General features: G+C 44.8%; 3 protein-coding genes across 3 annotated transcripts; 2 read left to right on the top strand and 1 right to left on the bottom strand.

The window, feature by feature from the left end:
* The first annotated feature begins 327 nt into the window (after positions 1-327).
* Positions 328-3320, top strand: LOC102206760 (ribonucleoside-diphosphate reductase subunit M2-like). Its single transcript, XM_005732783.1, has 10 exons — positions 328-658; positions 775-843; positions 1210-1356; positions 1427-1543; positions 1627-1760; positions 1854-1948; positions 2038-2171; positions 2260-2364; positions 2467-2580; positions 2967-3320. The coding sequence occupies exons 1-10, from the start codon at positions 569-571 to the stop codon at positions 3117-3119; spliced, it is 1158 nt and encodes a 385-aa protein (XP_005732840.1). The 5' UTR covers positions 328-568; the 3' UTR covers positions 3120-3320.
* Positions 3321-4594: 1274 nt separating this feature from the next.
* Positions 4595-10942, top strand: LOC102207406 (galectin-8-like). Its single transcript, XM_005732786.2, has 9 exons — positions 4595-4724; positions 8079-8167; positions 8280-8487; positions 8603-8725; positions 8813-8878; positions 9332-9358; positions 9739-9827; positions 10372-10537; positions 10624-10942. Exons 1-9 carry the CDS (start codon positions 4686-4688, stop codon positions 10771-10773), a joined length of 957 nt encoding a protein of 318 aa, XP_005732843.1. The 5' UTR covers positions 4595-4685; the 3' UTR covers positions 10774-10942.
* A 243-nt stretch (positions 10943-11185) lies between these two features.
* Positions 11186-14183, bottom strand: LOC102207692 (ribonucleoside-diphosphate reductase subunit M2). Its single transcript, XM_005732787.1, has 10 exons — positions 13912-14183; positions 13727-13795; positions 13214-13360; positions 13027-13143; positions 12810-12943; positions 12622-12716; positions 12399-12532; positions 12206-12310; positions 11990-12103; positions 11186-11603 (listed from the first exon to the last, which is right to left on the bottom strand). The coding sequence occupies exons 1-10, from the start codon at positions 13999-14001 to the stop codon at positions 11451-11453; spliced, it is 1158 nt and encodes a 385-aa protein (XP_005732844.1). The 5' UTR covers positions 14002-14183; the 3' UTR covers positions 11186-11450.
* Between the last annotated feature and the right edge of the window lie 1958 nt (positions 14184-16141).

Here is a 16141-nt window from a genome sequence, read left to right as displayed (position 1 = left end):
AGATGTAAATCTTGACTCTTTCGGCGTTAATGTCTCATTACAGAAGCCTTTTTCTTTTCTTTGAGAGACATTGTAACGTGTTTTTAGAATCACAGTTTAAAATGCTTAATATGAAAAAATGCGAGGAGCCCTGAAAGGTTTCGTAAGCGCTCGTTTTAATCATTTTGTAAAAGCGGTTACCTACAGTTTTGTAACCCGCTAACAGAGTTTGAATTTCCCGCAATCGTTTAGGGGTTACGTGAGCACTTCTCTCGACCTGACTGGCTGCTGCTTCTTCTTCTTCTTCTTCTTCTTCTTCTTCTTCTTCTATATAGGGTTTACTGGCAGTTGGCAAACAGCAAAATGATGCATTACCGCCACCAACTACCTGACTTGGTCCCTCCCGACGGTTTAAAGGGACTCCTCGTATTGGCCAGCAGTTCTGGCGCCAAGATTCCAATAAAAGGGCGAGCTGAAGCAGAAGCCTTTCACTGTCTCCGTCTGTCCGCTGCTGCTATCTTTGCTTTCGGCAACTTTTAGCTTCTTAGGTTTTTTCTTTTCTTCGTCCTTTCGAACCCGCGAATTCACAATGCTGACCGCGCGCTCCCCGCTCTCCGTGAAGAACGAGCAGACCCTCAGCGGGCAGCTGGACAAAATGTCTCTGGACAAAGAGAACACGGTGAGGCTGCTTCAGGTTCCCGCTCACAGAGGCCGCCGATTCTTTAGCGTCACCGATCAATCACAGGTATTGATAAAGAGTCGCTGTGTGTGCTGACGGTCTGTGTCTCCTTTCAGCCTCCGGGCCCGAACAGCAGCCGCATCCTGGCGTCCCAAGCCGCGCGGAGGATCTTCGACGCTGCTGCGGTAAGTGAGAGAAAAGCCGCATGAAGCTTCGCACTTTTAGCGGATTCCTCATATCAGCGGACCGAGTCGATGCTGAGCTCACTGACGGCAGCTTCGTGTGTGTTACTGTGCAGATGTGGCGCCTAAACTGTGGCCGTGGCGCCAACAGTGAGCGGCAGGGCTGAGGTCGGTTCAGGGTTCTAGTTTATTAGGAAGAGCTGCTGTGGTGTTCAGGTTTTATGCCGTTTCTGTTATTTTGTCCACCACCTTCAGATCAGTGAACGATACAGGCAGCAAATCTGCACAAACTTTAACTTTTCACTGTTTTTGCTCCAGAATCGATGAATAAGCTAATCAATAATCCTGAGCAATGATCTTTGTCTTCAGCCCAAAGTGAAAAAGAGCAGCAGCTTGCAGGAGGAGGAGCCTCTGCTGAAGGACAACCCTCGCCGCTTCGTCATCTTCCCCATCGAGTACCACGATATCTGGCAGATGTACAAGAAGGCAGAGGCGTCCTTCTGGACGGCAGAGGAGGTAGGTAGAGCTGTAATGGGGCGGGGCTTGATGCTGGACACCGTGATGCTGACGTGCTCTTTCTGTGCAGGTGGATCTGTCCAAGGACCTGCAGCACTGGGATGCCATGAAGGACGAAGAGCGCTACTTCATCTCCCACGTGTTGGCCTTCTTTGCCGCCAGCGACGGCATCGTCAATGAGAACCTGGTGAGCCGCTGCGCCTGCTCTTACAGATGGTTTTGAGGTCACGGACCGCTGTAACACTCTTGTTGTCGCTCTTTGACCAACAGGTGGAGCGCTTCATGCAGGAAGTGCAGGTAACGGAGGCCCGGTGTTTCTACGGTTTCCAGATCGCCATGGAGAACATCCACTCAGAGATGTATAGCCTGCTGATCGACACGTACATCAAGGACCCCAAAGAGAGGTACGCAGGAGGCGGGGCCAAATACTGTTCTGTAGTGGCTTAACTGGCCTGTACTGATCTAACTGGTGAGTCACGATGTGTTCCCGCCCTCAGAGAGTACCTGTTTAATGCCATCGAGACGCTGCCGTGCGTGAAGAAGAAGGCTGACTGGGCGCTCAACTGGATCGGCAACAAGAACGCCACCTACGGTAAATAAGCTGCTGCCCATTAGGCCACCTGATGCAATGGTTCCACCTCAAGCAGCTTCATTGATTATTGTCTGTTTATTGATCTGCAGGAGAGCGCGTGGTGGCCTTTGCCGCTGTGGAGGGGATCTTCTTCTCGGGTTCGTTCGCCGCCATCTTCTGGCTGAAGAAGAGAGGCCTGATGCCCGGCCTGACCTTCTCCAACGAGCTCATCAGCAGAGACGAGGTGAGGCTCCCTGTTGGTGTCAGATTGCAGGTATTGATCCAGTGATGATGTCACTCTTAACGTGTGTTTGTGTGCCTGCCGCGTTTAGGGTCTGCACTGTGACTTTGCCTGTCTGATGTTCAAACACCTGGTGAACAAACCGCCCAAGGAAACTGTCATCAGCATCATCAAGAACGCCGTGGAGATCGAGCAGGTGAGTCCCAGCTGCAGGTGAAGCTGCTCTGCTGGGCCCACTGGTTCATGGTGGATTTACTGGTTCAGGATGGCTTTAATGGGTTTATTGGTTTGTGTGCAGGAGTTCCTGACTGACGCTCTGCCCGTCAAGCTCATCGGGATGAACTGCGACATGATGAAACGGTACATCGAGTTCGTGGCCGACAGACTGTTGCTGGAGCTCGGCTTCTCCAAGGTAACGCCCCACACAGGTCATGTGATCATGTGACTGACTTAAAGGCAGAAAAACAGCATCACAACACTCATCTCAGTGACAAGCTAAACTTAAAATAAAACATGATCAGTTCTCCACACAGACACATTTCAGGAACTCTTTGACCTCAGAGAGCAACATGATGAAAGTGATGGTGTGAGTGATGATGAAGTGCGCAGGGGTACGGACCTCAGCCAGTGATGGGGGCTGAGTGCTGCTGCAGAGTCTGATCAGAGGACGAGTGGTTCTCTGACGGGCAGCGGCAGTGCGACACAGACGCCTATCTGAACTCGCCCATGGGTGGGGGCGGGTGACCTCAGGGTGGGGGCAGTGGGTGGAGCTGACTGACATGGTGTTTCTGTGTGCAGATCTACCGGGTGGAGAACCCTTTTGACTTCATGGAGAACATCTCCCTGGAGGGAAAGACCAACTTCTTTGAGAAGCGGGTGGGCGAGTACCAGAGGATGGGCGTGATGGCGACGCCCACGGACAACACCTTCCGGTTGGACGCTGACTTCTGAGGCGGCGGCTGCTCTTTGGACTTCAGCCAGTTGGATTGCAGGCAGGACTGCAGTCGGGTTCAAACGTTTGTTTGTTTGTTTGTTTGTTTGTTTGTTTTTTCTTTCTTTTTGTACATAGACTTTGTAGAGTTTTTATTAAGTCTTATTATAGTTTTAAATATGTACATTTTTGTAATAAAGCAACTGTTTGTAAAAAGCAGACTCTTCAGTTTCACATCTGTAACATCTTTCTAAATCACCGTAGTCCCATCATTTCAGGCCGGACAAGGCTGGAAGTGAGCGACTTGCACTGGACAGCCTAGCCAATGATGTGCTGCTGCTGTCACAGTTGCAGATGTGTTGTACAGAAATGGAGATGATCTTCATTTCTGTACAACTCATCTGATCTGAATTAAGACTCTGAGGCTGAGCAACCACAGCCGTGTATAAATAGACTTTTGGGGTTGTTTAGTCTTAAACAAGTTTTCTGAGAACCTACAAAAATTTCCCCAAGTGTCCCCAAAGTTTTTACCCATCATGGTTGCAGCCTCTTGAAATGAAGACAATGGATGATCAGTTGTTCCACTGACTTCTCTACACAATGAGTTGTAGAGGGAACAACAGCCGTGGCAGTTTGTCCTAAAACAACAGCGGTAATCTGAACATTTAAATATTTCAGATATTGATCATTTTTGAGAATAATATTTTATTTTCATAATGAAGACAGCACTGGTGTTTCTAGTTTAACAAAAACCCTGCAGTCCAGTGGTGGGATGGCATCTCTTTGTGAGACAGAATTGGATGTACTCATGGGATATGTAGTTTGTACTCAGTGTACACTTTGAGGTCCAGTGTTGTATCTGTTAAACTAACAGGCTGCATCAAGTTGATGTCAAGGCCGCCAGCAACATGTGATGTGGAGGGTCAAAGGTTAAGGATTTTCCTTTAATTTGTCACTCACAGGAGGATGTAAGGAAGGATATAACCTGTCTCTGTTCTGGATAAAATTCAAAGGCTGGCGCTTCAGTGTTCATACGTTATAAACATGTGACTCAGACATGATAATATTCATGTCTTGTTTGTCCTGGTGGCTGACAGCAGGTTTGGAGATAATTGAGCAGTTCCAAAATAAATAAAAACATTTTCCAGAAGTTTTTCAGTGTTAATCACTCAGCAAACCACATTTTGACAATAATGTTCACTGAGATGATTTCCTCATATTTATTTATTTATTTTTCTCAGAGGTCAATCGGAAACCTCGCAGTCTCCCATCAATCATTTATTGGAACCACGAGACTGATTTTTCCACCTCCGCAGTCTCTAAGGAGAGGACAGTGACGTCATCACCAAGGACCACAACGTGTTTTACATAACAACAGTTTAGACCAAAAACACGCTTTTTAGTTTAAAGTGGGTTTAACTATATTTCTACGAGAATTCAGTTGACATTACTGTGTGCTCTGATTTTATCTTCGGGTCTGTAGTCTTTGGTCTTATCCTTGAACACGTGATCCGCGTGACGTCATAAACGGAAGTAAACAAACGAAGTAGTCAGAAAGAGCTGCGGAGACGCTATTCTGCGCAAAAATGTCGATTTCCAACCCGAGGCAGGTGTTCCACAACCCGGTAAGATATCCTATGGTTTCGAATTGATCTCTATCATCAGTTTTCATTCTCATTTTCAAGGATAAATCGATTGTTGATCGACGATGCTTCTGTGAAGGGACCAGTTAGCATTTTAGCTCACCTAACAGCCTTAAACAATGACTATCTTATGTTAAACATTCTTTTAAAAAATATTCGAAGTGTTTTAAATACACTGACAAACAACGGAAAGAGTTCGGTTTCAATATCATCCGCTAAAAACTTTATTTATAGGAAACCTTTGGTACTGCCGCACTGCGGAACACACGTTCAGAGAGGCTGGCTTGACATGAGTTTCGGTCACATGAGATGCTGTGTGGGTTAAGCGTGTTTTTGTTTTGTTTTTTCAGGTTGAATTAGAGACCATGTATTTAAAGTGTGATTTTAAGTATGTTTGAGTTTAGATGTGAACACATCTGAGACAATTTGTAAAATATCTTCAAAATTGTATTCAGTTTGGCGACGGTGTTTTGGCTCGTTTGACACTGATTATTTATCATGAATCGTTCTTCTACATCACGTGTGACATCGTGTAAATATAATAACTGACCCCTGGGATTCCGGCTTTAGTGTCATCCACTGAAAACTTTGTTTCGTCAACCTTTTTGGACAAACTGTGTTAAAGATTAGTGCCTCCGCCCAGCATCATTTTTAGAGTCGCATGTCACCCTGTTCGTGTTTTATTTTAGACCGAATTAAAGAACAGGTCGGCAGTTTGATTTGATCTGATCTGGTGGGTTGGATATATAGAAAATTTAAAATATGCAAAAATTTTAGTGGGTTTTCGTCTAGTTTAAGGAGTGAGTTCAATTAATTTCAATTCAATTTTGTCTATACAGTGCCAAATTACAACAGCATTCGCACTTTGTATTGTAAGGCAGACCCTACAATAATACATAAAGAGAAAAACCCAACAATCATATGACCCCCTATGAGCAAGGACTTTGGCAACAGTGGGAAGGGAAAAACTCCCTTTTAACAGGAAGAAACCTCCAGCAGAATCAGGATCAGGGAGGGGCGGCTATCTGCTCTGTGGGGGAAGACAGGACAAAGACATGCTGTGGAAGAGAGCCAGATATTAATAATAACTAATAATTAAATGCAGAGAGGTCTATTAACACATAGTGAGCAAAGAACAAATGCCCAGTGTATCGTGGGAATCCCCCAGCAGCCTCCACCTATTGCAGCACAACTAGGGGAGGATTCAGGGTCACCTGATCCAGCCGTAACTAGCAAAAAGGAAAGTTTGAAGCCTGAACTTAAAAGTAGAAATGGTGTCTGTTTCCTGAATTCAAACTGAAAACTGGTTTAGAAGAAGAGGGATCTGAAAACTGAAGGCTCTGCCTCTCATTCAACTTTTAAATACTCTAGGAACAACAAGTAAGTCTGCAGTGTGATATATGGTACATATTGTACTATAAGGTCATTACGATAAGTTGGGGCCTTATTGTTTAAGACCTTGTATGTGAGGAGCAGGATTTTGAATTCTGTATTTAACAGAGTGCCAATGAAGGGAAGTCAGTATAGGAGAAATCTGCTCTGTCTTTCTGTTACATTTTTTATAACTTCTTCTGAAATGTAGAGGAGATATTTGTGCATGAAGATTGAGAATGGAGAAGTTTTTTTTTAAATGATTCAAACTAAAAGCAAAAAACTCCAATATGAATAAAACATGTGATTCGTGCAAAAAATTCAGTCACCCGCCAGGATAAAATCTACTAATGAAAGCAGGAAGAAAATGTTCACAGTGAACAAGAGGAGGTAAAAACAGGCCTTCAGATCTAGACAAATAAAACCTGCAGGAAGTCTCGACCTACTGAGAGAACAAAACCAGCTTTAAATCAGTGACTCAGCTGCTGAAAGCTGCCCTTCATAAAACTGCTGATATGATTATTAACAGTCAAAAAGAAAAAGGTTTGAATTCAGCTCAAACATGTGAGAAACAACAGAGATTCTTTGTTGGGATGTTAGCAGAGCTGTGGGCAAAAGTAAAGTAACTTGAGGACTGTAATTCAATTCAACTTTCTTTCTTTAGCACCAGTTTACAATTACAGTCGTCTTTGGGTGGAGAGGTCACCCAATTCAGGTCCACCTATAAACTTATATATTCTCCTGCAGGTGGAGCACTGTTTGAAGTTTAATAATAATGATCACATGACCAGAGGTGGGACGTAAAGTACAAATACTTTGTTGGTACTTGAGTAGTTTTTTTTTTTTCTGACTTCTTTTTATTTTCACTCCCTACATTTGAAACAAACACCTGAACCTTCTGCTCCTCACATTTTCAGAACGGACTTCAGGTTTGACGTCTTTGGGGGAGTTATTATTTTATCACTGTGAGCCTCAAACATCAAACTTATCTGAGCCTGAACAGAAACACATGACAGGCAGTCCTATTCGTTTATTAGTCCCCTGAGGATGTCACATGAAGACCAGAACCACTGCAGGTGTCCGTAAACTGCGCTTGCTGTACTTCAGCATCTAGTTAGCCAAGATGAGCGAGCACTTTTGCCACCTTTGCACATGACTCGTCACACAGTCTTACTGTGGTGACTCAAGTGAGCTAGCAGGTGTCTTTACCTGGAGTCAGAATCGTTTGACTACAAGTGCGGAACAAGCTTAATGAGAATACTTTGGACTTGAAAGCGGAACTGACGGCCTGATACAGACAGACAGTCCAAAGACCTGAGAGCAGATTATTTACTGCTCTGCTTTTATTTTAGTTATCTTTTTATAATCAAATCAAAGCTGTCTGTGAAGGTTCGCAGTGATCCAGGTCATGGTAGTCTAAGGAGCTTGGAAAGAAACGCGACTGGACATCTTTAAGTTTCTTGAAGACGTTTCACCTCGTCTCATGGAAAAGCTTCTTCACTTCACTTCTTCACGTTTCTTGAATCTGTTTAGACACGTTTATTTCACTTTATTTCAAATCCACAGACGTGGATCTGTGCTGCATACAGGGTAACACATTCAAGCCCAGGAGGGGAGACACACCCATCCCCGGGTCAGAGCCCAGGTAAACAGGAGGGTTGTGTCAGGGAGGACATTCGGCATAAAATCTGTGCCAAATCAAACTTTTGGAAAAACCTCTACACGTATCTACAAATTTCATATATTTAAACAGGTGGAGGTTTTCTCTGAGCGTCTCTAAGTGAAAGCAGCAGAATTTCTGTGATTCTCCTGTTACATTCTAATTTCAGATTCTAATATGATCAGCTGCTGACGGAGCTTTGAGCTCTGGTTCATTCACACCGATCTAGTCCCTCCTCTCAGGTGTTTCTAGGTGTTCTCTGTGGTCATCTGACCCTCCTCATGTTTGTGGTGTTCTGTCCACAGTCGATTCCCTTTGCTGGGACGATCCTGGGTGGGTTCTTGCCAGGTGAGATGGTTCTGATCAAGGGCTCTGTGCCGTCTGGTGCTGACAGGTGAGGATGCCGATCTTCATCATCAATCGGATATTTAAAAAAAAAACAAACGTCAGAGTCGGGGTGCAGATTCTTAAAGCGGGATCTTCTCTCTCTGTTCGCTGTCTCACAGGTTCCAGGTGGACTTCACCTGCGGCAGCAGCGTGAAGCCGCGGGCCGACGTAGCGTTCCATTTCAACCCGAGGATCAAAAAGTCGTCCATCGTGTGCAACACGCTGACGAAAGAGTGCTGGGGCCGCGAACAGATCCACTACGAGATGCCCTTCAGGCTCGAGGTCGACTTCGAGCTCATCATCCTCATCCTCCAAGACCAGTTCAAGGTGAGAGACGAGCCGACCAATCAGGTGTCAGAGAAGAGTCAGCACGGCAGAGTTTAACTGTTCAATGCGAGTCAAACTGGTGTCCAGCGATGTGTTGTTTTCCGTGCGTGTTCAGGTGGCTGTGAATGGCGCCCACCTGCTGGAGTACAAACACAGAGTGGAGCTGGAGCGTGTTGACACCATCAGCATCTCAGGAAAAGTCAAAGTTCAGGCTGTGGGCATCCTTTCCCCGAGCTCAGTGAGTGTCTCTGTAACCCGTGGCAACCTGCAGCTTTACCATCAGAGGGTTAACCTGTTTGTTTGTTTGTTTGTTTGTTTGTTTCAGAGCCCCACCTCTCCCGCTGGCAGTCCGCCCAATAAGGACACAGACGAATCAGCAATAATTGATCAGGTGTCCTTTCAATATCTGTGTTGCATTTCACTAGTATAGTTTTATGTTAGCTAAAGATTTGAAATCACTGTCTGATAGCATCTCTGGATGGCTGGCACTCATAAGGATTGTTTTCTGTGGAAAAAAAGTCACGTGATCTGCGAAATGCCTCCAAATATGAAAGCCCCGCCCCTTTCATGTGACTGCACAGGTCAAATCCTGAGTTACTTACCCAGTTGATAACCAGCTTGGTGTGAACTCTGACCCTCACTGTTAGCTTAAGTGGATCATAACAGAAAGATAACGTGGGTATCTTCATAGCACAGGACACGAGTCATCACAGGGCAGCGGAAATGTGGACCTTTCTGGAGAATCTGCGTCTGTTTTTTGATCAGCGTCGGATGTGGTCTGATTGGCTAGAGTTATGCATCAGTCGATCAGATTTTAATCAGATTTTTTTTCCGTGCGTTTCAGCCAGTGTTCTCCTCATCAGGTGATTTGGTGAGTTTTCCTGATCAAATCATTGATTGATGATGCATTTATTTCTTACAATAACAACAGTTTAATACAAAGAAATTTGAATGAATTATTTTTAAAGCAACTTTTAGCTTATTTTACTTAACATAAATATGATCAATTAAAATCTGTTTTTTATATCAGTCATATTATCAGCCCACATGGTTGGCCTGAAATCATATTTTGGTAAAGAAAATGATTTATCATATTTCACCCATTGATCTTACATTAATCAGTGAGATCACTGATCTTATTTGATACCAAATGATCTTCTAACTTTTAACACAGATCTAAATTTATATTTAAAACTATAAAGCCAAAAAAAGGGAAATGTTTTAGTGTGTCTGACTCTCTGTTTCCTACAGAGTATCCCGTTCAGAGGTCAGCTGGTTAATGGGCTGACAGTCGGACGCAGCATCATCATCAAAGGAGAGACCAATCAGAACGCAGAGAGGTAAGGATAATAAACAGCTGTGGGAGCCCAGTACAGAAACTGATCAAAGCGACAATCAGTGAGGCATCGATCAGAACTTAAATTAACTTTAGTAAAAATTTTGTTCTTGTTAATAACAACATAAGTTTTATGTTCTTAAATTCATAATAAATTAATCACAGCTTTGTGAATACAGGCTCTGATTTACAAGCTGACTCCACAAGCTGCTCAGAGACATTATGTTTGTGGGGTTTAGGTATTGTTGAGCCAACTAACACAATGAAAACCTGACTGTGATGAATAACTTCTATGTAGTAAACCTGAAGTCTGGCGCCAGTAGAAACTGATTAGCTTAAACTGAAGTGCAATGTTTGGATTAAAGTCACTGAAACATTTTCAGAGTTTACAGGTTTTATTTAAATATAAATTTAAATTGAGTTATGTGACCGTCACTTGATCATCACAGACCACCTTGCATGAACCTGCAGAGAAAGTAAACATGAAGCAGTTCAGAGTTTCGGTTTAGCCTTTCATGGCTCATTAATGACATCACTTCCTGTTACAGTTTCTGCGTGAACTTGCGTCCAGCGACCGGGTCCGACATCGCTCTCCACCTGAACCCTCGCTTGAAGAAGCGTGTCTTTGTCAGGAACTCCTTTCTGTCCGACTGCTGGGGTCATGAGGAGATGGCGCTCGCTTCCTTTCCCTTTACTGCGGGGCAGTACTTTGAGGTGACCTTTGACCCCTGCCTTAACATCCACATGTTGTGATGGGTTTTTTTGTTTAATTTTTAAAACCTGCTGTCATCTCCCCACAGATGATCATCCGCTGCGACGCGCAGCACTTCAGAGTTGCCATGAATGGGCAGCACCAGCTCGATTACAAACACCGTATGAAGGAACTGAGCGCCATCAACCAGGTGGAGGTGAAAGGAGATGTGACACTGCTTGTCGTCAGAGTCCTCTGAGCGCCTGCTAACCATCATGAACACGAAGCCATAAAAAAAATAAAAATAAAAAAAACCACTGACGCCTCCTCCGTAACCAATCATTTAACAGATTCTAACTTCATTTCCTCTTTTACTAAAAACCCATGTCTTGTCCAGTGTCTTCAAAATAAAAGTCTGTCATTCCTCACATCTGTCCAGCTGTTTTGTTCCAAAAGCAGCTGCTGATGATAGTGGTGCTGGCGCCACAACAGGGACCAGATCATCGCCCAGCCGTGACGCTGGGTCAGATGTTGAGTTCAGATTAGTTTTCTCTATGAACATGACTTTAAGTTTACGCAGTCAAATCAGATGAAACCTGAAGAACCAGATTTTAAAAATGTTTTAAACTTTTCAGTTCAACTTAATGTCAGAAGAAAAAGACCAGAGCTGGTTCCTGTTCACGGAGTCATTTATTAAAGCTCAGTATTAAAAATACACTAAAAAACAAAAACAAATGTAAACTGTACACATTTAAAACCCTGACATATTTACAAAGCGCTGAGCCACAGCGTTAGATTTGATCAGGTCTAATGCTGCGGCTCACAGACTCAAGTCTGTAAATAAAGATTCAGTTCATCATTTGACCCTAAAAGTCCAAGAGTCTGTTCCAGCATGCACCGGGACGGAGGTAGTGTGACAGCAGGGACGCTCCACCATCAGAAGTCAGCGTCCAACCGGAAGGTGTTGTCCGTGGGCGTCGCCATCACGCCCATCCTCTGGTACTCGCCCACCCGCTTCTCAAAGAAGTTGGTCTTTCCCTCCAGGGAGATGTTCTCCATGAAGTCAAAAGGGTTCTCCACCCGGTAGATCTGCACACAGAAACACCATGTCAGTCAGCTCCACCCACTGCCCCCACCCTGAGGTCACCCGCCCCCACCCATGGGCGAGTTCAGATAGGCGTCTGTGTCGCACTGCCGCTGCCCGTCAGAGAACCACTCGTCCTCTGATCAGACTCTGCAGCAGCACTCAGCCCCCATCACTGGCTGAGGTCCGTACCCCTGCGCACTTCATCATCACTCACACCATCACTTTCATCATGTTGCTCTCTGAGGTCAAAGAGTTCCTGAAATGTGTCTGTGTGGAGAACTGATCATGTTTTATTTTAAGTTTAGCTTGTCACTGAGATGAGTGTTGTGATGCTGTTTTTCTGCCTTTAAGTCAGTCACATGATCACATGACCTGTGTGGGGCGTTACCTTGGAGAAGCCGAGCTCCAGCAACAGTCTGTCGGCCACGAACTCGATGTACCGTTTCATCATGTCGCAGTTCATCCCGATGAGCTTGACGGGCAGAGCGTCAGTCAGGAACTCCTGCACACAAACCAATAAACCCATTAAAGCCATCCTGAACCAGTAAATCCACCATGAACCAGTGGGCCCAGCAGAGCAGCTTCACCTGCAGCTGGGACTCACCTGCTCGATCTCCACGGCGTTCTTGATGATGCTGATGACAGTTTCCTTGGGCGGTTTGTTCACCAGGTGTTTGAACATCAGACAGGCAAAGTCACAGTGCAGACCCTAAACGCGGCAGGCACACAAACACACGTTAAGAGTGACATCATCACTGGATCAATACCTGCAATCTGACACCAACAGGGAGCCTCACCTCGTCTCTGCTGATGAGCTCGTTGGAGAAGGTCAGGCCGGGCATCAGGCCTCTCTTCTTCAGCCAGAAGATGGCGGCGAACGAACCCGAGAAGAAGATCCCCTCCACAGCGGCAAAGGCCACCACGCGCTCTCCTGCAGATCAATAAACAGACAATAATCAATGAAGCTGCTTGAGGTGGAACCATTGCATCAGGTGGCCTAATGGGCAGCAGCTTATTTACCGTAGGTGGCGTTCTTGTTGCCGATCCAGTTGAGCGCCCAGTCAGCCTTCTTCTTCACGCACGGCAGCGTCTCGATGGCATTGAACAGGTACTCTCTGAGGGCGGGAACACATCGTGACTCACCAGTTAGATCAGTACAGGCCAGTTAAGCCACTACAGAACAGTATTTGGCCCCGCCTCCTGCGTACCTCTCTTTGGGGTCCTTGATGTACGTGTCGATCAGCAGGCTGTACATCTCTGAGTGGATGTTCTCCATGGCGATCTGGAAACCGTAGAAACACCGGGCCTCCGTTACCTGCACTTCCTGCATGAAGCGCTCCACCTGTTGGTCAAAGAGCGACAACAAGAGTGTTACAGCGGTCCGTGACCTCAAAACCATCTGTAAGAGCAGGCGCAGCGGCTCACCAGGTTCTCATTGACGATGCCGTCGCTGGCGGCAAAGAAGGCCAACACGTGGGAGATGAAGTAGCGCTCTTCGTCCTTCATGGCATCCCAGTGCTGCAGGTCCTTGGACAGATCCACCTGCACAGAAAGAGCACGTCAGCATCACGGTGTCCAGCATCAAGCCCCGCCCCATTACAGCTCTACCTACCTCCTCTGCCGTCCAGAAGGACGCCTCTGCCTTCTTGTACATCTGCCAGATATCGTGGTACTCGATGGGGAAGATGACGAAGCGGCGAGGGTTGTCCTTCAGCAGAGGCTCCTCCTCCTGCAAGCTGCTGCTCTTTTTCACTTTGGGCTGAAGACAAAGATCATTGCTCAGGATTATTGATTAGCTTATTCATCGATTCTGGAGCAAAAACAGTGAAAAGTTAAAGTTTGTGCAGATTTGCTGCCTGTATCGTTCACTGATCTGAAGGTGGTGGACAAAATAACAGAAACGGCATAAAACCTGAACACCACAGCAGCTCTTCCTAATAAACTAGAACCCTGAACCGACCTCAGCCCTGCCGCTCACTGTTGGCGCCACGGCCACAGTTTAGGCGCCACATCTGCACAGTAACACACACGAAGCTGCCGTCAGTGAGCTCAGCATCGACTCGGTCCGCTGATATGAGGAATCCGCTAAAAGTGCGAAGCTTCATGCGGCTTTTCTCTCACTTACCGCAGCAGCGTCGAAGATCCTCCGCGCGGTTTTGGACGCCAGGATGCGGCTGCTGTTCGGGCCCGGAGGCTGAAAGGAGACACAGACCGTCAGCACACACAGCGACTCTTTATCGATACCTGTAATTGTTCGGTGACGTTAAAGAATCGGCGGCCTCTGTGAGCGGGAACCTGAAGCAGCCTCACCGTGTTCTCTTTGTCCAGAGACATTTTGTCCAGCTGCCCGCTGAGGGTCTGCTCGTTCTTCACGGAGAGCGGGGAGCGCGCGGTCAGCATTGTGACTTTTCGGGTTCAAACGGACACAAAGGAAAAAACACAAGAAGCTAAAAGGAGCAGAAAGCTAAAGCTTAGTAGCTGCAGATAGACGGAGACAGTATAGGGCTTCCGCTGCTCGCCCTTTTATTGGAATCTTGGCGCTAGAACTGCTGGCCAATGGGCACGCAGCTAAATGAGCCCCTTTAAACAGTCGGGAGGGACCGAGCCAATCAGGTCGCGAGAAGTGCTCTCGTGACCCCTAAACGATTGCGGGAAATTCAAACTCTTTGTTTGTCCGGGTTACAAAACCTTTCGTAACTGCTGTTTACAAAATGATTAAAACGAGTACTTACGAAACCTTTCAGACTTTGATAAAAAAAATATTGCATTGGTTCATATTAAACATTTTATACTGTGATTCAAAAACACTTTAGAATGTTTCTCAAAGAAAAAACGCTTCTGTAATAATGAGACATTAGCGCCTAAAGAATCAAGAATTACATCTATTTTCGTGCAGGTTAAGTTCAGCGGGTTGTTCTAAATCATGTGGCTGGATCCACACATATTAACGGATACTAACCGATTTCTGCTTTAAAGGGTCTACCATCAACTCGCCGTTATTTAACTTGAATCAGTCTTTATTTCTGCTGCCGCCATTTCTGATTTCCTCTCATCTAAATGAGCTGTCATATCAGAGAACAAACACTTGCATCAACAAAAAATGTAAAAGTGCAAAGAGGATTCTGGAGGAATGTCGGTCACTTGAGCAGAAAAAATGGATTTAAAAGGAGATTTATTGAGTCTTTCTGGCTCCCATCACCTGAATGTGTTGTAACTGCGGTCTGAGTAGCTGTCAGCCTCTGAAGACAAACTTTGAATTTCATTTTCCTCATGAATCCGATCTTATTAAACCTACATCTCCTTCCAGCTTGAGAGCTTCGTGTTACTGCTTCCGGGTTACATCTGACGAGATCGGGTCGCTCAGTTTCGCCCCCTGTTGTGCGGGATGGACTTAGTGACTCAGTTTTCCAGTTGTTGTCGGCAACAGTCATGATCCTTTTGATGCATTTTGTAATCAAACTGTAAACATATTTGACTATAACTAAATGTCTGGATGAGAAACCCTTATCTGACCCTTTATCTCCAAATAACAAAAATATCTTCAGTAATAATAAACAACTATGAATCAATGAATCAATGAAAGCTTTAATAAAGTCTTAAGACTTAAGTCCATGATTACACAAAGCACAACTTATAAAACCAAAATGAAAATATAAAAATATATTTAAACATTAAACCATATTACAAATATAATGAACACAGGCCCAATGCTACAAACAGTACAATTAAAAGAAATCAGTTCACACATAAAGTCTTAAACCAGTGCTTCCTCAGACTGGATAAATGATGGGAATAACTCACAGTAGGATTTGTGAGTGCTGAAATCATAGCGCTAGCCGGAGCATCCAAATACTCTACAAAAGTGAACATTAACTTCTTCAAAAGTACTTTAAAAGTACAAACACCCTAACCTAACATAAACATCTGACTGGCACTCCCTCCTCTAGGTAGATAGGTAGGATTCTCATTGCATCATTGTAAGTGAAATGCAACTTCTGCATGCTATGAATGCTGAATGACCAACAAAACATTTTTTCTCTTTCATTTATGTCACCCAATGCTGTATGAAACATTTCTCGCGGGCACTTCTCGTACTTATAGTACGCACCGTACGTAGTACGCGTAGTGCACGTACTTCAAGCATGCAGATCCTGATTTGGGACACAGCCATAGTCTAGTAAAGTACCAGGAAGGGGTGGGGCTTCCTGAAAACTCCAGATACTTTATATTTTAAAAAGTTTTCTTTACTCTGCTAATGCATTTCTAAGTAATGTATAGTGGTTGTTTTTCATATGGATGACTCTCTTCTGGCTGGATTTATAAATGGGTAGGCTATTAATAGAAATATTATGATTGTGCTGTTTTGTTTTTAAGACTCTAATGACTCATTTCATCACACTGATATTCGGACATTCCTTCTTGTTAAGCATGAAGGTGCTCCGTTTACACTTCACTCTGTCCGAGCATAAATGTATTTTTTATTGTTAATTGATTTGTGTTCGTTTTATATTCAGTGTTTCACATGATGGTAAATGGCCTG

This window comes from Pundamilia nyererei, unplaced genomic scaffold, assembly GCF_000239375.1.
Source record: "Pundamilia nyererei isolate P.nyererei 1_Seehausen unplaced genomic scaffold, PunNye1.0 scaffold00048, whole genome shotgun sequence".
NCBI classification, from domain to species: domain Eukaryota; kingdom Metazoa; phylum Chordata; class Actinopteri; order Cichliformes; family Cichlidae; genus Pundamilia; species Pundamilia nyererei.
The sequence above is the reverse complement of the archived record's forward strand: the minus strand, read 5'-3'. Positions and strand labels throughout refer to the sequence as shown.